This window comes from Hevea brasiliensis, chromosome 4 (genome assembly GCF_030052815.1).
Source record: "Hevea brasiliensis isolate MT/VB/25A 57/8 chromosome 4, ASM3005281v1, whole genome shotgun sequence".
Taxonomy (NCBI): Eukaryota; Viridiplantae; Streptophyta; class Magnoliopsida; order Malpighiales; family Euphorbiaceae; genus Hevea; species Hevea brasiliensis.
Window position 1 is genome coordinate 9,904,101 of NC_079496.1, and position 25,446 is coordinate 9,929,546.

Here is a 25,446-nt window from a genome sequence, read left to right on the forward strand (position 1 = left end):
ACATCAATGAGATGAGAACAAATATATAGAAATATGAGAAAGACAAACAATATCAAACTCAATGGGTAAATAAACTTACAAAATCAAACCATAAAATCCATAGATAGACTATCTCCACCGCCTCTCTAGCACCCAATTCTAAGTACAGCAACGCACAGTGGACACAGAAAACTCAAGGTATAACTACTAATTAAACATTTTAAAACACAAAAATAGAGCATAAAATGTTCTTAATGGCATTTGTGGAACGCGGTGAGCGCACAACTCATTTCCCTCCCTTCTTGGCAGCAGACTTAGTGACCTTAGCTCCAGTTGGATCCTTCTTCTCTACACTCTTGATAACACCCACAGCAACAGTCTGGCGCATGTCCCTAACAGCAAAACGACCCAATGGGGGGTACGCGGAGAAAGTCTCAACAACCATGGGCTTGGTGGGAATCATCTTCACAAAGCCAGCATCTCCATTCTTCAAAAACTTGGGTTCCTTCTCGAGCTCCTTGCCTGATCGTCGATCAATCTTGGTCAAGATCTCAGCAAACTTCACGGCAATATGGGACGTGTGGCAGTCCAAAACTGGGGCATATCCATTTCCAATCTGACCAGGATGGTTCATAATAATGACCTGTGATGTGAAGTTGGCAGCCTCCTTAGCAGGATCATCTTTAGAGTTGGATGCCACAAAACCTCTCTTGAGATCTTTCACAGCAACATTCTTCACGTTGAACCCCACATTGTCACCAGGAAGGGCCTCCTGGAGAGCCTCGTGATGCATCTCAACTGACTTAACTTCAGTTGTCAGTCCGCTGGGTGCAAAGGTCACAACCATACCTGGCTTCAGGACACCAGTCTCCACACGACCTACTGGAACAGTTCCAATGCCACCAATCTTGTAAACATCCTGAAGTGGGAGACGAAGCGGCTTGTCTGAGGGCCTCTTGGGCTCCAGGATCAGGTCCAGAGCTTCAAGAAGGGTTGGGCCCTTGTACCAGTCAAGGTTGGTGGACCTCTCAATCATGTTGTCACCTTCAAATCCAGATATTGGCACAAATGGAATCTTCTCAGGGTTGTACCCAACTTTCTTGAGGTACAAGGCGACTTCCTTAACAATTTCATCATACCTGGCCTTGGAGTACTTGGGAGTGGTGGCATCCATCTAAAGAAAGGAAAAAAAGGGAACATTACAAAGCTTACATTAATTAACACATTTAAAATGAAGCGATATACAATTTCTTGTAATCATAAATCTAAAATATAATCGTAGACAAGTTTCAAAAAAAAAAAGCAACTTCCTGCCTGAACCCAATATATAATTGAGAAAGCAAACAGCTGATACTACAACAGAAATCACTAAATAAAACAGTACCCAAAAAAAAAAACAACTAATTAGTTTATTGTCAAAACCGTTGTTGAACTTGCAGAACGAAGAACTACCATATCCTATCCTAAATAGAAAGTATGCAATACCAAGTGTTCTTATAAAATCAGTATTTTTTTTTATAAAGTAAAAGGTAATCACAGAATAACAATTTCCGCTTTGGCCATAAAATGTAATTATATCTCATAATGCAGATATGCCACATAATAAAATTGAAGCACCAAAAACAGCTACGGGCAGCTAAATTGTTACCTTGTTGCAGCAGCAAATCATTTGCTTGACACCAAGGGTGAAAGCAAGGAGAGCATGTTCACGGGTCTGTCCATCCTTGGAAATACCAGCTTCGAAACCACCAGTGGTGGAATCAATGATGAGGACAGCACAGTCAGCCTGTGAGGTTCCAGTAATCATGTTCTTAATAAAGTCACGATGTCCAGGAGCATCGATGACAGTGCAGTAGTACTTGGTGGTCTCGAACTTCCACAGGGCAATATCAATGGTAATACCACGTTCACGCTCAGCCTTGAGCTTGTCAAGCACCCAGGCATATTTGAATGACCTCTTGTTCATCTCAGCAGCTTCCTTCTCAAACCTCTCAATAACACGCTTGTCAATACCTCCAAGCTTGTAGATGAGATGACCAGTGGTCGTGGACTTCCCAGAGTCGACATGGCCAATGACCACGATGTTGATGTGAACCTTCTCCTTACCCATTTTCTAATATCGATCCAAAAATTACCGAATTTGAGTTAATAATTGGACCCAAAAAAAATAAAAGGGAACCACCAATTAATCAAGACTGAAGCACCTAAAATTATACAATTCACCAACTAAAGATCGAAAATTCGAATCTACTAAGTTAAGATCATAATTCACCTCTAATAAATCTCAACAAAAAAACAAATTCCCCTAAAAAAAATTCTAATATGAAGAATCAGATTTATATTTGGGAGCTTATAACACAAAAAGCTACTGAAGACAGAGATTCATAGATATAAGCATAGAATATGGCAAAAAAAGTGAAGTAATTAACGAAGCTAAAAGCGATCTACCTGAAAAGAAGATCGAAGAGACAGCTACCAGATGGAAGCAACAGAGTAGCACGAAGAACGGGCAGAAGCTGAGGTAAAAATGAAACTGGCGGAGGTGTTTTTTATTTATAGTGAAAAATAGAGCTAGGGTTCCTTGGGGTTGGCTCGGCTCTCTGGATTGGGAAATGACTATTCTGCCACAATTGCCTGTATCAAGTATCTTTCTCCAAGTACGAGTATCCAACGTAAATTATTATTTAATTTTTAATTATATTTTAAAAAATATATTATTTAATTTTTATTAAATTATATAACTTTTTATTAGCTGATCAAAATAATTTTTTTATTTTAATAAAATTAATTAATTAATTTTTAATTAAAAAAATATATTAATTTTATAATTATTTTTTATATCTAATTAATCTAATTCATTCTATTTATTTCTCTCTTATCATTTATCATTTATTATTTCTTATTTTTTTTCCTTTATACTTACATTCTGTTTTTTATATTTTCTCTTGACTTTCATCTTTTAATAAATATAGTATAGGATATCTATATAAAAAAAATTAATTAATTTCTTTAATTTTTATTTTTTAATAGAGAAAATATAAAAATGTTATGTAAAAAATTAGAAATTAAAAAAATATAAATTTAAACTTAGTCTCCATAAAATAAAATTTTATTTTTATCAAATAATATAATTTTTAAAATATTTTATTTTTTGAAATGTAAAGATCAATCAATTAATTTCACTAAAATAGATGAATAAAATAATATTATTTTTAAAATATAAAAATTAATTAATTAATTTTTTTAAAATAAAGAGACTAAATAGTAATTTGATTAATATAAAATAATAAAAAAATTAATAAAAAGATTAAATAGTTTAACATAAAAATATTATGATAAATTAATTAATTTTATTAAAATAATTTAGCCTTGTATATAAACATTAGATTGTTTAAAACTGACTTTTACATTTGACACTCATTATACATACCCTTAATTTAATTTTTATATATAATTTTTTATTATTTTTTATATAATATAATATTATAAATTATTTATGTTATTAAAAATTTGAGAGGAAAATTAATAATATCACATTTGGGAAGAAGGAATTCATATTGCATTCAGGAGCCAAAATACTTACAAGTAGGACCAGCACAAATTGAACTCAGATCCATGATTAATATGGTTATCTGTGCACTATGCTTGCTTTTGTCATTACTGGTCCATGCCTTTGTGGCGTGACAGCAAAGACAGTATATTTGATTCTCATGGAGTCAGCATCATAAGGAACTCGAGCACTCGACCTGAATAGTAGAGAACCGAGTCCAGCAGCGGCAGCAGCAAGAACAGGAGCATCATCAGCATTGCAAGGCTAAGTCGGGGGATCATTTCAAGCTCCAACGAGTAGGGACGAGTCACAAAAGGGACAAGACTGAAACATGTTTCTACAGTACTAAAAGAATCGCAAGTCATCATCAACGTTGAATCAGAATAGACCGACTGCTGGAAATAAGACATTGAGGACTGGTTCACAAAGGGATTCGGGCTCTGGAGAATGAGAGAGAGGCTAGCGATGGGGAGATTAAATATTTATTTATTTACTTTTTAATTTTATTTTTAGATGGACCCAAATTTTATAATTAAAATTTATTTTTAATTAAAAAATTAATGCCACGTCAGCATGTATTAATCGTACGTTCACATGGTTCACCGTGTCACGGTGAACTCAGACCAATGCTTTTTTTTTATTATAATTTCATATATTTATTTATTATATATATTTATTTATTCTTAAAAAAGGGTTGGATCCTTGGAGACAGACACTTGATACAAGTAATTGTGGCAGAATTGTCATTTCGCAATCCAGATGGCCGAGCCAACCTCAAGGAACCCTAGCTCTATTTTTCACTATAAATGAAAACCACCTCTGCTCATTTGTTCTTACTTCAGCCTCTGCCTCTTCTTCGCACTGATTTGCTGCCTCCATCTGGTAGCTGCCTTTTTTTATCTTCATTTCAGGTAAGTCGATTTTAGCTTCGTTAATCACGTCACTTCTTTTGCTATATTCCATGCTTAACGTAGTTGATCTATTTGATGAATTTGTTGCCATATTCCATCTGGTAGCTGCTTCTGATTCTTCATATTAGATTTTCTTTTTAGGTGAATTTGTTATGTTGTATAGATCTATTTAGTGTGAATTATGATCTTCACTTAGTAGATTCGATATTTTCTATCGTTAGTTGGTGAATTGTATAATTTTAAGTGCTTCGGTCTTGATTAATTGACGGTTCTTTTTTCTTTTTCTTTTTTTTTTTTTTTTTGGGGGGGGGGGTTCAATTATTGACTCAAATTTGGTAATTTTTGGATCGATGTTAAGAAAATGGGTAAGGAGAAGGTTCACATCAACATCGTGGTCATTGGCCATGTCGACTCTGGGAAGTCCACGACCACTGGTCATCTCATCTACAAGCTTGGAGGTATCGACAAGCGTGTTATTGAAAGGTTTGAGAAGGAAGCTGCTGAGATGAACAAGAGGTCATTCAAGTATGCCTGGGTGCTTGACAAGCTCAAGGCTGAGCGTGAACGTGGTATTACCATTGATATCGCCCTGTGGAAGTTTGAGACCACCAAGTACTACTGCACTGTCATCGATGCTCCTGGACATCGTGACTTTATTAAGAACATGATTACTGGTACCTCACAGGCTGACTGTGCTGTCCTCATCATTGATTCTACCACTGGTGGTTTTGAAGCTGGTATTTCCAAGGATGGGCAGACTCGTGAACATGCTCTCCTTGCTTTCACTCTTGGTGTCAAGCAAATGATTTGCTGCTGCAACAAGGTAATAATTTAGCTGCCCTTAGCTGTTTTTGGTGCTTCAATTTTATGGCCAAAGGGGAGATTGTAATTCTGTGATTACCTTTTACTTTATCCAAAAAAAAAACAAAAATACAGATTGTATCAGAACACTTGGGATTGGATAACTATCAATTATTTAGGATAGGATCTGGTAGTTCTTGGTTCAGCAAATTCAACAATGGTTTTGACAATAAACTAATTAGTTGTTTGTTTTTTTGGGTACTGTTTTATTCTGTGATTTCTGTTGTAATATCATCTATTTGCTTTCTCAATTAGATATTGGATTCAGGCAGGAAGTTACTTTTTTTTTTTGAAACTTTGTCTATGATTGTATTTTAGATTTATGTTTACAAGCAATTGAATATAGCTTCATTTTATATGTGGTACTTAATGTAAGCTTTCTAATGTTTCGGTTTTTTTCTGTTCTTTAGATGGATGCCACTACTCCCAAGTACTCCAAGGCTAGGTATGATGAAATTGTCAAGGAAGTCTCCTCATACCTCAAAAAAGTTGGGTACAACCCTGAGAAGATTCCATTTGTACCCATCTCTGGTTTTGAAGGTGACAACATGATTGAGAGGTCCACCAACCTTGACTGGTATAAGGGCCCAACCCTTCTTGAAGCTCTGGACCAGATCCTGGAGCCCAAGAGGCCCTCAGACAAGCCTCTCCGTCTCCCACTTCAGGACGTTTACAAGATTGGTGGCATTGGAACTGTTCCAGTAGGTCGTGTGGAGACTGGTATCCTGAAGCCAGGTATGGTTGTGACCTTCGGACCCAGCGGACTAACAACTGAAGTTAAGTCAGTTGAGATGCATCACGAGGCTCTCCAGGAGGCCCTCCCTGGTGACAATGTGGGGTTCAATGTGAAGAACGTTGCTGTGAAAGATCTCAAGAGAGGTTTTGTGGCATCCAACTCTAAAGATGATCCTGCTAAGGAGGCTGCCAACTTCACATCACAGGTCATTATTATGAACCATCCTGGTCAGATTGGAAATGGATATGCCCCAGTTTTGGACTGCCACACGTCCCATATTGCAGTGAAGTTTGCTGAGATCTTGACCAAGATTGATCGCCGATCAGGCAAGGAGCTCGAGAAGGAACCCAAGTTTTTGAAGAATGGAGATGCTGGTTTTGTGAAGATGATTCCCACCAAGCCCATGGTCGTCGAGACTTTCTCTGCGTATCCCCCGTTGGGTCGTTTTGCTGTCAGGGACATGCGCCAGACTGTTGCTGTGGGTGTTATCAAGAGTGTAGAGAAGAAGGATCCAACTGGAGCTAAGGTCACCAAGTCTGCTGCCAAGAAAGGAGGGAAATGACTTGTGCGCTCAGCTATTTCCATAAATGCCTTTAAGAATATTTTATGCTACTATTTTTGTGTTTTAAAATGTTTATTTAGTAGTTATACCTTGAGTTTTCTGTGTCCACTGTGCAGTTGCTGTACTCAGAATTGGGTGCTAGATAGGCGGTGGAGTTAGTCTATATGTGGATTTATGGTTTGGTTTTGTAAGTTTGTTTGCACATTGAGTTTGATATTGATTGTCTTTCTCATATTTCTATATATTTGTTCTCATCTCATTGATGTGGCTTTGAATGCTGTCAACGAACAAGTCATTTGTTTATGCATGTATTATGTTGTTCTGATTTACTCTTGACCTGCTCTAGATTGTGGTAGGTCTGTTATTGGTCGCATGCACTTGTGTGAGACCTATCGCATGATACGATACACAGGATATGAAATATCCCAACAGAATGGCTCGTATAAAATTAGTTCTTTTCAACTAATTTGTTTTACATAATATTTTTCAATTTCATTCATAGTTGAGACGCCCTTTTTGTTAGTGAAGAGGTTTTAGAAGGAAAAGCATACAGGGAAAATGCAGGAGAATAACAGGGATTAGGATCTTTCAGTTGGATAATCAAGTATTCGTATGCACGAACATCTGTACACATTTTTCTTTTGTATATGATGATAATCTTGTTACTTGTACAAAAGAGTTAAACAGGCAAGTGGTTGTTTAGTTTTATTTCATTTTTATCAACAACAGCACATGGGGAGTTAATGACTAACCTGTAGAGGTATAAACGCAAAGAGCGTTTATCAGGCTATGTTTGACAAGGCAAAATTAAATTTAATTACGCCTTGTCAAACATAGCCTAAGGAATGTCATTGCAACTTAGCAAACTTGTTCTGGATTTGCTTGGCAGCTGTATAAGTTTGGAACGTCGCTTCTCTTGCTAAATTTCGACGCCTCATGTTCAAAGATTGGCTCAATCAGTGTACTACAAAAAAATAAATCAATATTAAATTTAACATGTTGTCGCTGAATTTTTTTTTTTTTCCATATCTATGCAAAAAGTATGTAATTCATTAATTTCTTTATTAGCAAAAGGAATATATTCTGTCCTAAATTACTGTTACCAAAGAAATATAAGCAAGTATGGCAATTGATTATTCATCAAAGGAAAGAAAATTAAAATAGAAATACACAGAAATGACTAATGTACATACCCAAGATAACAAATTTTGATTAATGTAAATATAGCAAATTTAGCAAAATTTTCACCATTATGACAACAAAATGATTATGGAAGGAAGGATTGTCTTGTGTTGGGTTTGAGATTCCTCAAATGGACTTTCTCTTTTGATTTTGGCAGGGCTGACTTTCTCTTTTGACTAAATAATGTTAATTAGGTTTTGGGATTATTAGTATTTAGAACTTAATTTGGTGAATTATAAAAGTCTAATGTGCTAGTCTTTTAAGTTTAATAGATTTGGATAATGGAAGGGTGTAATTAAATTGATATTAATAGTAAAAAATGTTGACAGATTTTGGCATTTTCTTAATATTGTTTTGGTGCGTTGCCCCAAGTGTCAATAGTATCTTCCGACGTTTGTAGGATTTGGAGCAGCTTTTGAATTATATTGGTGTAAAGAGTTTAGGACCGCGCCATGTACTGGCAAATTGGAAGGAGCTTACAAGGACAATTCAGTGTGCAGAATTTTTAGAAACATAACAAAGGTTAGGAGCTTCTTTGTAAATGAATTACTCGAATCCATTAAAAGGTGCATTTTTTTATATTAATGAAGCACCTTGCCATATATCCTTGTCAATTCCTACAATTTTGTAGAAGCCATGGTAAATGACTTCAATGAGTTAACGTGGATTCTTTTATGGTCTTATGAAGCCCAAGTGTCGGTGTTGGGAGCTGATAGTTTACATGTTATAACAAGAACGAAAATCTAAGGTACACATACAAATCGCACAATCACACAGTATTGAAAAAATAAGAAGAATAACATAGAATTTAACGTGGTTCAACCGTAAGGACTACGTCCACAGGCAAAATAAAAGAAAAAGTTCCACTATGATGAAAAGAGCAAGATATAATCAATCAGAACTCTCAAACCTAACCCAGTGTGTTTCCCGAATATCTCTCAATTTAATCGTAAATGGTAAAATATTATAATATTTATACTGGTTCATATTGCGGGGCCGTTGGCCCTGGCCTGAAGCTCACCACTGATCTCACTTTTTATTCTAATCGGGTCGCAACGCGAAACTTTTTGGTCAAGTCACAATTCGGGTCCATGAAAAAACATATCCAAATTTCAAGCCACAAAAATAACAATTCTTCCCCTTGGCTTGAATTTCCTCTATCATCAACAAAATAACCATAAATACTCTATGTTGCCATATGCCCTCGCAAAGGCATTACTGAGCACTACAAACACGAACCAAGTCTAGGCAATACCTAAACTTGCTGACTAAGGCTTCCTTGGTCTCCCTTGGTCATTATATCTGCTGGATTATCATGTGTAGAGACTTTCTGCACAATTACAGTCCCCTGAGATACAATGTTCCGAATAAAATGATATCTGACATCAATATGCTTAGTTCGCTCATGGTACATCTGATTCTTTGTAAGATGTATTACACTCTGACTGTCACAAAACACTGTTGCCTTGTTCTGTATCAACCCAAGATCACCCACCAAACCTTGTGACTATAAAACTTCCTTTATTGCATTTGCTAAGGCCATATATTTAGCCTCTGTGGTAGACAAAGTAACTGTAGCTTGCAATGTTGCCTTCCAACTTATAGCACTTCTAGAAAGAGTAAACAAATAACCTCTCAAAGATCTCATATTGTCTAAGTCTCCTGCAAAATTTGAATCCACATAGCCAATAACTGAATCACTCATCTTGGCCCTGTCAAATGTCAGACCAACATCTATAATACCCTTCAAATATCTCAAAATCCATTTCACCGCTTGCCAATGCTCTTTCCCATGACATGCCATGTATCTACTCACAACACTAACTACATGTGAAATGTCAGGTCGGGTGCATACCATAGCATACATAATGCTACCAATAGCACTCAAATAGGGAACACTGGACATGTGCTCCATCTCCTCATCTGTTTTGGGTGACATGTCTGCAGATAACTTGAAATGGGCAGCAAACGGAACAGTCACAGGCTTAGTATTATTCATATTGAAACGCTTAAGCACTTTCTCAACATAGGCCTATTGAGACAAGAAAAGCTTCCCAATACTTCTATCCCTGGTAATTTCCATTCCCAATATCTTCTTTGCAGCACCTAAATCTTTCATCTCAAATTCATCACTCAACTGCTTTTTCAAAATGTTAATTTGTGACATGTTTTTAGCAGCAATAAGCATGTCATCCACATACAATAGCAAATAAACAAAGGAATCATCTGAAAGCTTCTTATGATACACACAACTATCATATGAACTACGATTAAAGCTATTACGAACCATAAATGTATCAAATCTTTTGTACCACTGCCTAGGAGACTGTTTCAGACCATATAAAGATTTCTTAAGCAAGCAAACACGGTTTTCCATACCTTGAATGAGAAATCCCTCAGGCTTACTCATATAAATTTGCTCCTCTAACTCACTATGCAAAAATACTGTCTTCACATCTAGTTGCTCAAGCTCTAGATCATAAAGAGCAACCATAGCAAGTAAGACTCTGATAGAACTGTGCTTCACAACTGGAGAAAACACTTCATTAAAGTCAATCCCCTCCCTCTGAGTAAAGCCTTTTGCTACCAACTGTGCCTTATATTGAGGTGCTTCAACCCCTGGAGTGCCTTCCTTTTTCTTGAACACCCATTTGCAACTTACCACTTTTTGTCCCTTAGGCAATGTTATAAGCTCCCAAGTCTGATTCTTGTGAAGAGATTCAATTTCTTTACTCATAGCATCGACCCACTAATCTACATCTGAACAAGAAATAGCTTTTCTATAATTGCTGGGTTCATGCACATCAACTGTCTCAGCAACTGACAAGGCAAACGCAACTAGATATCTCTGTGGTGGTCTAATCTGTCTTCTCTCTCTACCAGTTACAATGCTATATGGTTCCTGTTGCTGTTGCTCAGGTGCATCCTCTTGTTGATCAGGATCTTGCACCTCATCCTCTAAATCACTGGACTGAACTGCTGAAGTATCAATATCAAGCTCCACCTGTTCTCTGACACCGTGATCTAATTCTGCTATTAACTTCTCCCTCTGACTATCCAATGAAACGGACTCATTAAATGTCACATCCCTGTTGATAATTAATCCTAGAGACTTTGCATCATTGCACCACAACCTGTAGCCTTTCACTCCAAATGAATACCCTAGAAATATGCATTTTCTTGCCCTCGACTCAAGCTTACCATCTCTCACATGCGCATAAGCAGGACAACCAAATACTCTCAACTAAGAGTAATCAGCAGGTGAACCAGACCAGATCTCAAAAGGAGTTTTGCACTCAATAGCTATAGATGGAGATCTATTAACCAAGAAACAGGCTGTATTAATTGTTTCAGTCTAAAAATCCTTTCCCAATCCTGAATGTGAGAGCATGCTTCGTGCTTTATCACAAAGTGTTCTGTTCATGCGTTCCGCAATACCATTCTGTTGTGGTGTCCTTGTACAAGTGCGATGTCTCACTATACCTTCATTGCTGCAAAATGCATCAAACTCACGATTGCAAAATTTCAACCCGTTATCAGTTCTAAGATGCATGACCTTCTTTTCTGTCTGCCTCTCAATCATCGTTTTCCACTTTACAAATGTTAAAAATGCCTCATCTTTTGTTTTCAGAAAATACACCCACACCATCCGAGAGTAATCATCAATCAAAGTCATGAAGTACCTGGCACCGCTCTTGGAAGGGATTCTGTTAGGACCCCATAGATCTGAGTGGATATAATCCACCGTTCCTCTGGTCTTGCATACTGCCATTTTATCGAACTTGACCTTGATCTATTTGTCAAACACATAGTGTTCACATAAGTCCATAGATTCTATTTTTTGCCCGTCCAACAAATCTCACTTGCTTAACACAGATAATCCCCTTTCACTCATATGACCAAGACGCATATGCCATAATTGAATCTGATTCTGATATTTGCTTCGGATGCTCGCAACTTCCACTGGCTATCGCCTGAAGAAAATATAATCCTGAAACCAAACTGCTCTTCATGAGTACCATAGAGCCCTTGCACACTTTAAGAACTCCATTCTCTGTATGGTATCTGAATCCATGAGATTCAAGTGTCCCAGGAGAAATCAGGTGCCTCATTAGTCCTGGAACATGTCAACACTCTATAGTTCTGACAACGCCATCAAACATCCTCAATCTGATGTTACCAATTCCTTCAACGGATAATGCATGATCATTGCCTAGAAACACCTTGCCACTCATCTGTTTGTAAGTGATAAACTAGTTTCTGTGTGGACACATGTTATAAGTAGCACTAGTATTAAGAATCCAGGAATTTTATCCATGATCTAAACTCACGGATAAAAATTCTCCAGTATTATCATCACCATCAGAATCAATAAAACTATCAACCACATTTGCAGAACTTTCTGGTTGCTTTCCCTTTTTATTTTTCAACTTGGGACAGTCTCTCTTGTAGTGACCTTACTCTTCGCACTCAAAATAAATGGCCTTTTTATTCTTGACTTAGATCTGGCCTTAGATTTCTTCCTGCTAGAAGAATCCTCCCTTTAATGTGTTCTTTCCTTACTCACCAAACCTTCCCCCTCAAATCTTTCTTTATTATTTGGAAATTTCTTTTTCAACTCCTTCGATTTTAGAGAATTACTAACATCGTCTAGTGAAATACTATCTTTCCCATACAACAGAGTATCAACAAAAGTTTCATAGGAGGGTGGCAAAGAACATAACACAATAAGGGCCTGATCCTCACTATCAATCTCAATATCAATATTCTTCAGGTCCATAATGATTAAATTAAATTCATCCATATATTCTTTAATGGGCGTACTTTCGCTCATTCTCATATTGTAAAGCTTTTTCTTCAGATATAAGCGGTTGGTCAGCGATTTGGCAGAGTACAACTTCTCTAATTTCTTCCATGCCATAGATGCTGAGCTTTTACCAGCAATCTCACGTAGGACATTATCAGTTACGCTCATGAAAATCGCACTTAAGGCTCTCTCATTTAGATCAGCCTTCTCCACCTCTTTCATACCTTCTGGAAAGTTATCCTCAATTGCCTTCCATAGACCTTGTAAGATTAAGGAATATTTAATTTTAATCTTCCATAGACTGAAACTCAATTCACCATCAAACTTCTCCATCTCATACTTCGTTTAAGACGACGCTATCTGTAAACCCTAGGTTTTATGCACAAAGCTCTGATACCAGTTTGTTATAACAAGCACGCAAATCTAAGGTATACACACAAATTGCATAATCATACAGTATTGAAAAAAGAAGAATAATAACAAAGGATTTAACGTGGTTCAACCGTAAGGTCTACGTCCACAGGCAAGACAAGAAAAAAAAATTTCACTATAATGAAAAGAGCAAGATACAATCAATCAGAACTCTAAAAATCCTAACCCGAGTGTGTTTCACGAATATCTCACAATTCTACTACAAATAGTAAAATATTATAATATTTATAATAGTCCATACCGCGGGGGCATTGGCCCGGGCCCGAAGCCCATTATTGATCTCACTTTTTATCCGAATCGGGTCTCAACGCGAAACTTTCAGATCGGGTCACAATTCGGGTCTATGAAAAAATATATCCAAATTTCAAGCCACAAAAATAACATTACAAAGTGGTTAATGATGAAAGATATATATATTTTTTTGGCCAAATATGCAAGTGTATTAACTACTTTTTTTTTTTTTGAAAATACATTATTATAATAAAAATCCCGTAGGTATGGTAGGAGTTTTCAGGTAGTTTTCACTGTGGACATTCTGGGGGAGGTATAGGATACCTTGTCTTGTCAGAGCAGTAATCATATGTCGTATACTTGCTTTTAACAGTTTGATATGCTTGTTCTTGGCTGGGACTTAATTCCCAATACTGGTTTCTATTCCACCAGAACTTAGAAGAGTAGCAAGGCTGCATGGAGTTTTGGGCAGGGCATCCTTTGATGCTGAAGCTCCTAAAACCAGCTATAAAGGGTGCATAGGTCCAATTAATCTTAGTGAGGCCACCATCTGTTGCCCAGCTGTCTCCATTCCATATGCTACATATTATCTTCAGGGGTTGTGAAGGGTAGCCAACTCCTATATTGTGCTTGTTCTTGAAAACCCGAATAGGATATTCATCGACGAAAAATCTGTAAAACACCCAAAAAATCTTGACGGGAAATATCAAAATATGTTGGATATATGGTTTAAACATATGCAAATTTATGCTAAGAAATGTTGACTTACACGATTTGATATCGATTCCAAAGAATTCTGTAGCTGTGGTGGCTTGTTGTAGGGTCAAACCAAAGTGAGATCCTCTGTTCTCTATCCCCTTTACCATCTGCAATTACATTAGTCTGGAGATAGTGGGGTTTCCCTTCATTGTTGCCCAAGAACTCAAAATCCAACTCATCATGGTGATTTAAAGACGATGAAGTCAACTACGAAACAATCCAAAGAATTAAAATTAACCTTTGTTATAGTTATTGGGACTTGAACAAAATTTTTAGTGACAAATTACTTCTTACATAGAAAGCTGTAACAACACCAGCGGAGTTATTCCCTGGTAACTTTACATTGAGATGAAAGAAACCTGAACCATACATGCTCTTGGATTGAAAACCTGACCCTGTTTATCATGAAAACATCAGTACATGTTGGAAAACAAAGAATTAAAGTTGGGGAAATCAAAATGAACAAGAGAAAACGACCAGAAGCCTGGTCAAGGAAGATCTGAACATCTCTGCCTTGGTTTGAAGTCCAAACATGATCATATCCCCATCCAATGTTGTAGTTGTCAAAAATGCTTGGACCTTGAAGATTGCTACTGGTAACACTTTGCTCAGTCAATGCAGATACTAGTACTACTACCATAAAACTCATAAGCCTATGTGAATCCATTATTTTAAGCTTTCCCTCACTCTCTAATCTGTCCCCTTTTCTCCATGTTAATATAGTGATGGTGGGATTCAAGAACAAGAAGACATGCAACAATTGTGTGACCCAAAAATTACTACAAATTCAGTTGGACAGCATGCAGTTTTAGTATTGGTGAAGTGGCGTCTGGGGAAGAAAGAGACCATAACACATTTTCCTACCATGAAAGCCGATACTTTCTTAATTTTCTCTCTCAATAATTATATTATTTTATCTAAATAATATGAAAATTACTATTTTTTTATAGAAAATTAGTGGTAGGACTCGAATCTTATACCTACTAGGTGAATGATATGCTTTTAGTCATTAAATTAAATTAGATTAAACAAAATAAAAATTACTATTAATAATATTTAAAGTATACAAAATAATTAACGTTTGTTGTTAATTTGAATAAATTATTTTTTAATTCTTAAGATTGGATGAAATTCATAATTTAATTTTAATGATTCTAAAAATAAAATTAATTAATTTATAATGTTTAATTTATTCAAACCTTTAATTTTTTTATTCGCATTTTGTAACTTTTTTTTTTCATTTGTTAAGGAAGTAAAAAGTTTAAAAAATATTGTGAAATCTCATAAATACTTTTTATTAATAAAAATATTGTTAAAATATTAAATTTTCAAGAATTAGAAAATATTTAAAAAAAACTATTTTAAAATCTTGGCATTCAATGCATGGTTGTGGGAAGTCATTTTTAAAATCTTGGAATTGAATTGAAGGAATAATATACTAGTGAAACTGCCTGTGAGGTCTCTCATCTCCAGTGCCCATCGAAACCCAGTGGCCGTCCCTTCTCACCCACCGGGCTTTAGCCAGATTGCACTTGCCATCGCTATTAGCATCACTACAACTCTCTCACCATGACAGGGTCAGATCGTACATGTGCAAGCAATTAGAAATATAAATAAATATTCTTGTAAAAATAACTTTAAATTTAATTTTATTAATAAATTAATCGTAAATAATACATAAAATTGATAAAATTAAAATTTATTAATTCAAGAAACTTTAGTTATTTTGATTAATTCTGATAACTAAGTTAAAAATAAAATTTTTAAGAATTATAAACTAATTCAAATTGATAATTAAATTATTTTTTAATGAAATAATTTATTTTAATTAATTTAATACAATTTTGGATTAAAATTAAATAATTTATAATTTCAATTGTTGAGTAAAATAGTTACTATGTTTGTTAAGTGTCAGCGGATTCAAATTTCAATTGTTGATTTATTGTATTGCTTGTTTCACTGGTCATAGTATTGTTTACTGTTTATCATGTAACGCGTAGTATAGGATCAAAGATCCTTTCTTTTGATTAATTTTGGTTGTGTACAAGAATGCATCTATTCATTGTTTGATGTGTTTTTTGGACACCCAGTTTGTCTATTTTATCTGTATGTTCTGATTGCTGAGTGATATAATCATGTTATTATTCTGGATTTTTGGGTTCTTTTATCTGTGGGTTTGTATTCTTACCTGCAATTATTAACTTCTTTCTGGATCTCAGGTTAATTTTAGACTTGTATAATGGGTAAGGAGAAGGTTCACATCAACATCGTGGTCATTGGCCATGTCGATTCTGGCAAGTCCACCACCACTGGCCATCTCATCTACAAGCTTGGAGGTATTGACAAGCGTGTTATTGAGAGGTTTGAGAAGGAAGCTGCTGAGATGAACAAGAGGTCATTCAAGCATGCCTGGGTGCTTGACAAGCTCAAGGCCGAGCGTGAACGTGGTATTACCATTGATATTGCCTTGTGGAAGTTCGAGACCACCAAGTGCTACTGTACTGTCATTGATGCTCCTGGGCATCGTTGCTTTATTAAGAACACGATTACTGGTACCTCACAGGCTGACTGTGCTGTCCTCATTATTGATTCCACTACTGGTGGTTTCGAAGCTGGTATTTCTAAGGATGGGCAGACCCGTGAGCATGCTCTTCTTGCTTTCACCCTTGGTGTAAAGCAAATGATTTGCTGCTGCAACAAGGTAACAATATATCTTTATTTGCTGTTTCTGCATGTACTCCATATCATTATTGATAGAGGTCAATCTTCTAACAAAGGTCGCCCTTGTAAGGCAAATGCAAAGTCTCGAATGTTTTTGGCATTCATGGGCAATGTGTCCTGGAGTATTATGGGTGTTCACTTTATTTTAAGATGTTTGTTTCTACTTTATTAAGGAGAGAGCCAAGTTGTTGATGGCCCAAGATATCAAACTGCAAGTTATTTAAAATGAACTACTGAGGGTTCAAGTCCCTCTCTTGCCTTTTGTATTGTTTGCATTTTTTTAGCCAATTTTCATTGCAATTGTGTATTAAATGCTTTTTTATTTCTAAGATCCTTATTTTCCTCTGATGGTGCAAATAATTTTTGTTTTGTCATGCACGCCGTTATCTCAATGCATTGATGTTCAATTGTTATTTGTTTGCTTCTGTGTGAGCATACATGCTTTTTATTATTAGTTTGACATGCACCAATCATCGAGTAAAATATCTTAATAGCAATTTAATGTCTTGCATTTTAATTCTACTGCACTTTGAAGATACTCCGCATCTGTCTTGTTGCTGTGAATGTTTGTTTTTGGGCTTAGCATAATGAATGAGTGTTATTACATTTTTAGTGTGAAGGTATTTCTGTTTGCTTTCTTTACTGTCTTTTGACTTATTATTCATTGCACTTCATGATTTTAAGTCCCATTTTAGCTAGACATCCAAGTGGCTCTTCACGACTCTTAAAACCATATTTCTTAGTATTGCATGAATTGACAATTTTCAAATACTTTATGTGATCATTTGTGTAATTGGCGTTTTGTTGTATTCTGTTTTTGTTTGCAGATGGATGCTACTACTCCCAAGTACTCCAAGGCCAGGTATGATGAAATTGTCAAGGAAGTCTCCCCCTACCTCAAGACAGTTGGGTACAACCCTGAGAAGATTCCGTTTGTACCCATATCTGGGTTTGAAGGTGACAACATGATTGAGAGGTCCACTAACCTTGACTGGTACAAGGGCCCAACCCTTCTTGAAGCTCTGGACCAGATCCAGGAGCCCAAGAGGCCCTCAGACAAGCCACTCCGTCTCCCACTTCAGGACGTTTACAAGATTGGTGGCATTGGAACTGTCCCAGTGGGTCGTGTGGAGACTGGTATCCTGAAGCCAGTTAAGGTTCTGACCTTCGGACCCAGCGGGCTGACAACTGAAGTCAAGTCTGTTGAGATGCATCACGAGGCTCTCCAGGAGGCCCTCCCTGGTGACAATGTTGGGTTCAATGTAAAGAATCTCAAGAGAGGTTATGTGGCATCCAACTCGAAGGATGATCCTGCAAGGGAGGCTGCCAACTTCACATCACAGTTTATCATCATGAACCACCCTGGTCAGATTGGAAATGGATATGCCCCAGTTTTGGACTGCCATACCTCCCACATTGCAGTGAAGTTTGCTGAGATCCTAACCAAGATTGATCGTCGATCAGGCAAGGAGCTCGAGAAGGAGCCCAAGTTCTTGAAGAACGGTGATGCTGGTTTTGTTAAGATGATTCCCGCTAAGCCCATGGTGGTTGAGACCTTCTCCGAGTATCCTCCATTGGGTCGTTTTGCTGTTAGGGACATGCGCCAGACTGTTGCAGTTGGTGTTATTAAGAGCGTGGAGAAGAAGGACCCAACTGGAGCTAAGGTCACAAAATCAGGTGCCAAGAAGGGAGGAAAGTGAATTGTTCATCCCATAAATTCTGTTGCGAACATTTTATATTGCTATTACAGTTTGGTTAGATGTTTATTTAGAGGTTGTATTTTGAGTTTTTTAGGTACACTTCTTGGGTTTTGAAGCCAGAATCGGCTGTTAGACAGGCGGTGGGCGGACTCTATTCATCTTCATGTTTTGGGTACTTGAAAGTTGTCGACTTCTTTCCTTGTTATTTTTGTGTTTTCAAATATTCAGTGCGAAAATTTATTCGTGATTGTTGTAGCATTTTTTTGTCTCTAGTTGTCTCTCGTCTGGCCTACCAATTTTTAAGTAATGATTATATCAGGGCATTTTAAGCATGCCAATGTTTCTTTTTGCATATTTACTGTTTTTTTTTTATATATATATATATATTTACTAGCTTTTTTAAATGTGCATTGCAACGGGTTTTTTTTTTTATTATTCATTGTGTATATATTTATTATTTTATTATATAAATTTTATTTAATTTTTTATATATTATATAATATTATTATAATATATTAAATTTTAATATTCAAATAAATTTAGTATATTATATTTAAAAAAATTTATAGCTTTATAATTAAAGAATAATATATCTATATAAAAAAAAAATGAAAGTGCATTATCAAACTAAATAAGTTGTGTGATCCAAATGTTTAAGGTGAAATATTGATCATATCTGTAATGGTCAAATGCAGGAAGTTATCTATCAGTATCATGGACAAAGTAAATATTAGAATGCTCATAATAAAAATAATTTTAATATACTTTTAAACTGTAAACAATTAAAAAGATCAAAGCACCAAAGGCTATTAATCTTTGAACAAATATTAATATTTTATTTTTAAAATGTCATTATTATTTAGAATATATGTGAATATAAATACACTTATAATTTATCAACAATCAGTAATGAAGTATTTTTTTGTTGATATAATATTTAAGTGCAATTCTTTTTCTTCGTTTTTTTAGTTCTTCGCTTGTTTAAGAATTCATTGCTTATTACATTTAAGTAAATAAAGGCACTATTAATATATATCGTCTTATCATTTATATTTTCATAAATTAAAATAAAATAATAAATTTTAATAATGAATTAAAAATAGATATAAAAGAAAAGAAGCCATAAAAATAAAATTAAAATCATTTTAAATTTCAATTTCATATTATCAATTTTTTGAAAACATAAAAGTTAATTAAAAAAAAAAGGCAAATTTCTGATTTTTTTATTAAATTTTTATAAAAATATATCAAATTTTTTAACAATAGTGAATTTATGATTTATTTAAATTTTTTACAAAATAACTAAATTTCTTTTAAAAAAATGAAAGTAATAATTTTTTAAATAAATAAATTTCTGATTTTAAATATTTTTTATGAAATTTTATTTTTAATTATAATAAAAAAATAATTTAATAGAATTTAAGTACTTAAAATCTTAAATTTATATAAACTCTTAAATAATTTAAATAATAAAAATTTAAAATAATTATTTTTTAATAGTCCATTAAATTTCATCTTTTTATTGTCATGTTAATAAATCAAAATGGTACTTTTAGTATAACCAATGTGCTACCTTCCTAAATTTATAATGTAATTGTAATTTATTTTTTAAAATATAATTTTCTATTAATTTTAATATAGAATATAATATAATTGATATATTTTTCTTAAAAATAATTATATATAACAACATTTAATTTACAATAAATATATTATTCTAAATTTATCACATCTTACCCCTTCGTAATACATAATATAATTCCGTAGTACACCTAATGAACTAATGAACTTCGCCTACTGGTAACCTATTAAATATACTACAAAGGATTTTAAAATAATTTTCGTTTATTTTTAAATTTGTGGGTAATTTTTTTCAGATATTAAAAATTTTTATTTGAAGTCCAAATATAAATCAAATTTTAGATATTTAAAATCTCTACAATTTTTATAAAAATTTCAACAGAGTGCCGTCTGTTTTTTGAGAAAACAGTTCTTCAAAACCTGAAAAGAAAAACACTCTCAATATATTTTCTCAACAACAACTCCATTATTTAATTTCATTTCATAAATTAACACAAGCAACTCAATACATAGTTTGAATCAAATCAAACATTAAAACATCTCATTAATGTAACAAAATTAATATTTACATTCATGGGAATATTAAAAATTCAGTAGTACAAAACTTTATAAGTACATAAAAACTCAAGATAATATTACAATAATTTGTATTTGGTTACATTCCAAAAATATATTATAAAATAGTTGATACAACTGCTAAAATGAAATTATATACATATAATTACAGAATTACATTAAAATCTAATATACAAAGGTATACCTATAATATACTCGAAGATAGTCTCACTGTGTCTTCAAGTAATCTCACTCAGCTGCTCTATATTTTCTTTCACCTGTAACAGCATACAAAGCTATTGCTGAGTGGTGAACTCAGTGGTACACAAACTAATAATTTAAAACTTAATACAAGTTATGCTTTGATAACTCATAACAAATAAAATTTAAAATTTCTAAATTCTTCAAAATTCATGATATCCAAAAATCAATATTTGCAATCATGCAAATTATTCATTTGAATAACATTTTAATCAAATAGTAACTATTTATCTACATTTCTTTTAAATCATAAAACAATACCATATTTTTGAATCACTGACAAATTATTTACTTCGATCACAATTTATCAAATTATGCATAATTTAAAAGACGTTACCAATAATTCACACTGTTGGACCTATGACACAAAATTCATAATAGTTGCCATGTTGTACACCATGACATTTCAAACTCTCCCAATAACCAAAGCTAAGAGGGATGAACAAAGACTAGCTAGTATATATGAGTACTCATCCAAACTCTTCCCCAACTGGCAAGCCAGAGAGGAATGAACTCACCCCATCTAGTGGATGAGATATTTCACTAGACAATCTAATGAGAATTCAAAACATATTGCCATGTCAAATGTGGTTTCAAATCATATTCAAAACAATTTTTATTTACAAAAGTGTTTACAAATCATTAACATAATTAATCATTATAAATTCATGCTCAAAGTTGACAACACACCAAACTTAAAATTTATAATTTTCAAAACCATGCAATAAATTCTTAAATGCATAAGAAAATTTATATTTAATTTACATAATTTCATTCAACAAGTTAAAATTCTCAACACAACAAAAATCATAAATCATACAATAAACTTATTTAAATCAATTTGGAAGTAAAAAATAACAAAAAGAATTAGTTGTGCACAAACCTCTTATCTAGGCTTGTCTTTGTTAAATTCCTCCTCCTTCTTTGGGGGGCTCATTTCCTACTAAAACACATAACTAGAGTGTTTCAATATCTATTTAATTTATTTCTAATTAATAAATTCAATAATTAAATTTTATACACTTAATTTACCCCATAAAATTGAGTCATTTGTACTTAGTATAATTGTGGTTACTATTCATTTGACCATTTGGTTAAAATATTGATTTTTTCATACTAATTAAATATGCTAATTCTAATTACACCCACATACCACATTTTGAGTCATATTTCTGTTGGCATTGATTGCTAAATTCAATTCAAAGCCTATTAGAGTTAAATCTCAAATTTTCAGTTTTGAGTTACTTGTTTGTACTGTTCCATTGGTTTGTCTACAGTGGGAATTTGGCCAATTTTCCTTCATCAAAGTTGTTCCTTAATGTCTTAGCTTTAATTCCCTTTTTGAATCACTCCATTTGGAGTTTTATAGCTCAAGTTATGCCTATTTTTCTAAGGCTGACCGGATTGGTCCAAACCCAGAATTCTGGGTACCAATTCTGTTCTGGTAGTTTTGGTGTGCCGACTGCAGCTCACTTTTCGGATAGGTTATGGTCAGAATTTATATTTATGTTTTTCATAAAAGTTATAGTGTTATGTCTTAGCTTTCCATCAGTATAAAATTAAGGTCATTTGGACCTTCTTATACCAAGTTATGGCCATTTGAACAAGTACTGTTCATATGGTCAGTTTTGTACAGGGTAATATGCCTAAATCCGGATTTGACCTAACTTTTCACCAATTTGTATTTGGTTTTAGGGCAAGGTTTCTTCACGAAAATTGTAGCTTTAGGTCTAAATTTTCATCTCCAATTGGCCTTACGCCAATTGGAGCAACCAATTTTCAGTTATGGCCATTTGAGCTGACTAAGGTCAAACTGCTCAATTGAGGCAGCATCACATTCATCATTTCAATCCCATTCCAACCATTCAAACACATTCTAAATTACACAATTTAACCATTTTAAACCTTACTTAGGTCAAAGTACATCAATTTACTAAATTCTCAAATTTTTCCGCCCAAAACTCTAAGGGTCAAGAACCCTAATTTTCTAATTTGCTCCATTTATGCAATTAAGCCATATAAACCTCAACTACACCTTCAATCAAGCTTGCCTGCCTCTTTAATTGTATCAAAATCCATCAATTTCAAGTTATCTCTAAGCTGGCTGAATTTCATTATGTTCCTCAATATGTTGTTTTTATTTTATTTTCATCAATCTAGTTCCCTTCAAGTGCAAATTCATAAATATAAGGAGAATTAAGGGGATTCTTGACTAACCTTTAAGGAAGTATTCCCAAAACTTCAATTCTTTCACTTTTTTCTTCCTTTTTGTTCACAAGATGCTTGCCAAGATCGAAGAACAAATTTTACTTAAGAGAGTTAGGGCATGTATAGAATAAAATCAAGCTTTTAAAAGCTTGATATGGTTATTAATGGTGGAAAGAGATGGGAGAGATATGGGAGAGATGGTGCGGCAAGGAATTAAGAAGAAGACCAATTGATTTTTTTCTTTTAATTTGTTATTTTATGTGTATTTATCTTTTAAAATTGACTTGGTCAAAAATCTAATTAATTGGAAATTATTTATCATATCATGCTTATGTCACTTTAAGTGATATCATTACTCCTATTTTTTTTTTCTTTTTCTTTTTCCTCACTTCTTTAATTTAACAATATATTTCAAAATTTTCATTTCTTAGATTTTATTGAACAGTTAAGTCATGAGTCATCTCTAATAATGAATTGACCAATTTACCCCTCTTCGGTCTGATTCGATTTGCCAATAATTCAGTATTTCTTCCGGAACTCTGACCTAATTATTTGATCTGGTTCTCTATCTTTTTCTGTGATTTTCACATTTCTCCTAACTTCGTAATTTTTCCTAGGACTGCGGTGTCACAATGTCCCATAAGAAATTAAGGTTACAATTGACCTCGCAATCACTTCCCGGTACGATCACCCATCGCTGTGACCCTCAGCTCATTTAACTTTTTATGCTCTATTTTTTTATTTATATTTTACCTTCTGGTAATTACTATTAATTTTTGTTCAAGACTTTTCTAGGTGATATAAACATATGTCTAAACATCCTAACTGTCCGGACCAACACCGGTCACCGAAATAGTAGAATGCATAAACTGCTTAATATAAGGATGTTACAAAATTTTAATGATATAAGCTAATTATGAGAATTTTAAATAAATTTTATTATGATCCATTAATCATAATAATTTACAAAATGGTATAAATTGTGATTATTTCGTGTATATTTACATTTGAGGATTTATCATTAAATTTAATTAATATAATATGTTGTTAAAATAATAATTAAATTTTAAATTAAAATAAACTCTTTTCATTGTGTTTTAGTTATTGTATGTATTGACTTTTAATCTCATATTATTTTCATTTAATAAAAAAAAGTTTGTAAAATTAAAGAATATAAAAAAGAAATAATACTAAAATCAATTTATTGTAAAATACAATTATTTTACAAAAGTTTTATATTTTTTTTCTAAATTTACTTTTTATATTTGCTTAATATTAAGTTCAATTAATTTTTTTATCTAAATCATTCAACAGAATACATAATTCAAATTGTTTTAGTATTTAATAAATATTTCATATATTTCTAACCTAATCCTAACAAAAGATATATTATTGTAATGTTAATTAATGTAGATTTTTTATTTTATTATTTATTCTACATACTCAAAATTTAAATTTTTAATGTATTTTTTGTTAATTTTTCCTATATAATATAATATTAATGATATATATATATATATATATATAATTTACAATAAGCACATTGCTCTAAATTTTTATAATCATAAGCTATTTATGAGAATTTTGAATAATTTTATTATAATCCATTAATCACTTTTATACGATAATATTTTTTAAAAAAAATTATAATTTATAATTATTTTGTATATATTTACATTTGAATATTTATTATTAAATTTAGTTAATATAATGTATTATTATAATAATAATAATAAACTATTTTCATTGTGTTTTAGTTATTGTATACAATGATTTTTTTATCTCATATTCATTTTATTTATTAAAATAATTGTTAAAAACTATGATTAATCTATAAATATTTTACATCTACAAAAAAAAATGTGAATCTAATCCTTTCCATCAATCTACATATTATTAACGTTATCCTAATTTAATAAGTAATAGAATTATATTAAAGATATTATATTTTGAATTATAAAAAAAATAATTAAGTAGAATTAAAATATAAATAAATTAAAAATTTTAAATTTATATAAATTTTAAAATTAATTAAAATAATAAAAAATAATAAAATTATAAATAATATAAATTATAAAGGGTATTTTGAGTGATGTTAATCATATATTTATATATATTATAAATTATAAATATAAATTATGAAAGTATTTTTATAAAAATTTATTTTAAATTATATTATTATAAAAATTTAATTAAGTAGAATTTAAATATAAATAGGGTAAAAAATTTTAAATTTATATAATTTTTAAAATTATATAAGGAGTAGAATTTTAAGTTTAAAAAATTTTAAATTTATTTAAATTTTAAAATTAACTTATATAATAAAAATTATAATTATAAATATTATAAATAATAAAAGATAATTTAGGTAAAGTAACTACCCTTTTACATATTTATAAATTAAATAAAT

At 32.8% G+C, this 25,446-nt stretch overlaps 4 protein-coding genes across 4 annotated transcripts; 2 read left to right on the forward strand and 2 right to left on the reverse strand.

Annotated features, from left to right (window-relative positions):
* Positions 1 to 7: 7 nt before the first annotated feature.
* LOC110641143 (elongation factor 1-alpha) lies at positions 8 to 2,589 on the reverse strand. Its single transcript, XM_021792757.2, has 3 exons — positions 2,428 to 2,589; positions 1,628 to 2,092; positions 8 to 1,153 (listed from the first exon to the last, which is right to left on the reverse strand). Exons 2-3 carry the CDS (start codon positions 2,087 to 2,089, stop codon positions 266 to 268), a joined length of 1,350 nt encoding a protein of 449 aa, XP_021648449.2. The 5' UTR covers positions 2,090 to 2,092; positions 2,428 to 2,589; the 3' UTR covers positions 8 to 265.
* Positions 2,590 to 4,272: 1,683 nt separating this feature from the next.
* LOC110641146 (elongation factor 1-alpha) lies at positions 4,273 to 6,858 on the forward strand. The gene is made up of 3 exons (XM_021792763.2): positions 4,273 to 4,440; positions 4,799 to 5,263; positions 5,712 to 6,858. The coding sequence occupies exons 1-3, from the start codon at positions 4,336 to 4,338 to the stop codon at positions 6,597 to 6,599; spliced, it is 1,458 nt and encodes a 485-aa protein (XP_021648455.2). The 5' UTR covers positions 4,273 to 4,335; the 3' UTR covers positions 6,600 to 6,858.
* A 6,491-nt stretch (positions 6,859 to 13,349) lies between these two features.
* On the reverse strand, positions 13,350 to 14,720 carry LOC110641148 (xyloglucan endotransglucosylase/hydrolase protein 2-like). The gene is made up of 4 exons (XM_021792767.2): positions 14,488 to 14,720; positions 14,305 to 14,405; positions 14,021 to 14,217; positions 13,350 to 13,923 (listed from the first exon to the last, which is right to left on the reverse strand). The coding sequence occupies exons 1-4, from the start codon at positions 14,675 to 14,677 to the stop codon at positions 13,542 to 13,544; spliced, it is 870 nt and encodes a 289-aa protein (XP_021648459.1). The 5' UTR covers positions 14,678 to 14,720; the 3' UTR covers positions 13,350 to 13,541.
* A 1,272-nt stretch (positions 14,721 to 15,992) lies between these two features.
* LOC131168916 (elongation factor 1-alpha-like) lies at positions 15,993 to 18,755 on the forward strand. The gene is made up of 2 exons (XM_058145277.1): positions 15,993 to 16,711; positions 17,559 to 18,755. Exons 1-2 carry the CDS (start codon positions 16,250 to 16,252, stop codon positions 18,429 to 18,431), a joined length of 1,335 nt encoding a protein of 444 aa, XP_058001260.1. The 5' UTR covers positions 15,993 to 16,249; the 3' UTR covers positions 18,432 to 18,755.
* The last annotated feature ends 6,691 nt before the right edge of the window (positions 18,756 to 25,446 follow it).

Coding starts and splice junctions, on each gene's coding strand:
- LOC110641143 (XM_021792757.2), bottom strand. CDS start 2,089: ATGGGTAAGGAGAAGGTTCACATCAACATCGTGGTCATTGGCCATGTC. Junction 1,154..1,627: donor TGATTTGCTGCTGCAACAAG/GTAACAATTTAG, acceptor TCCTTTCTTTAG/ATGGATGCCACCACTCCCAA.
- LOC110641146 (XM_021792763.2), top strand. CDS start 4,336: ATGAAAACCACCTCTGCTCATTTGTTCTTACTTCAGCCTCTGCCTCTT. Junction 4,441..4,798: donor TTTTTTTATCTTCATTTCAG/GTAAGTCGATTT, acceptor ATCGATGTTAAG/AAAATGGGTAAGGAGAAGGT. Junction 5,264..5,711: donor TGATTTGCTGCTGCAACAAG/GTAATAATTTAG, acceptor TCTGTTCTTTAG/ATGGATGCCACTACTCCCAA.
- LOC110641148 (XM_021792767.2), bottom strand. CDS start 14,677: ATGGATTCACATAGGCTTATGAGTTTTATGGTAGTAGTACTAGTATCT. Junction 14,406..14,487: donor CTTCCTTGACCAGGCTTCTG/GTCGTTTTCTCT, acceptor CATGATAAACAG/GGTCAGGTTTTCAATCCAAG. Junction 13,924..14,020: donor TGGAATCGATATCAAATCGT/GTAAGTCAACAT, acceptor GGTGTTTTACAG/ATTTTTCGTCGATGAATATC.
- LOC131168916 (XM_058145277.1), top strand. CDS start 16,250: ATGGGTAAGGAGAAGGTTCACATCAACATCGTGGTCATTGGCCATGTC. Junction 16,712..17,558: donor TGATTTGCTGCTGCAACAAG/GTAACAATATAT, acceptor TTTTGTTTGCAG/ATGGATGCTACTACTCCCAA.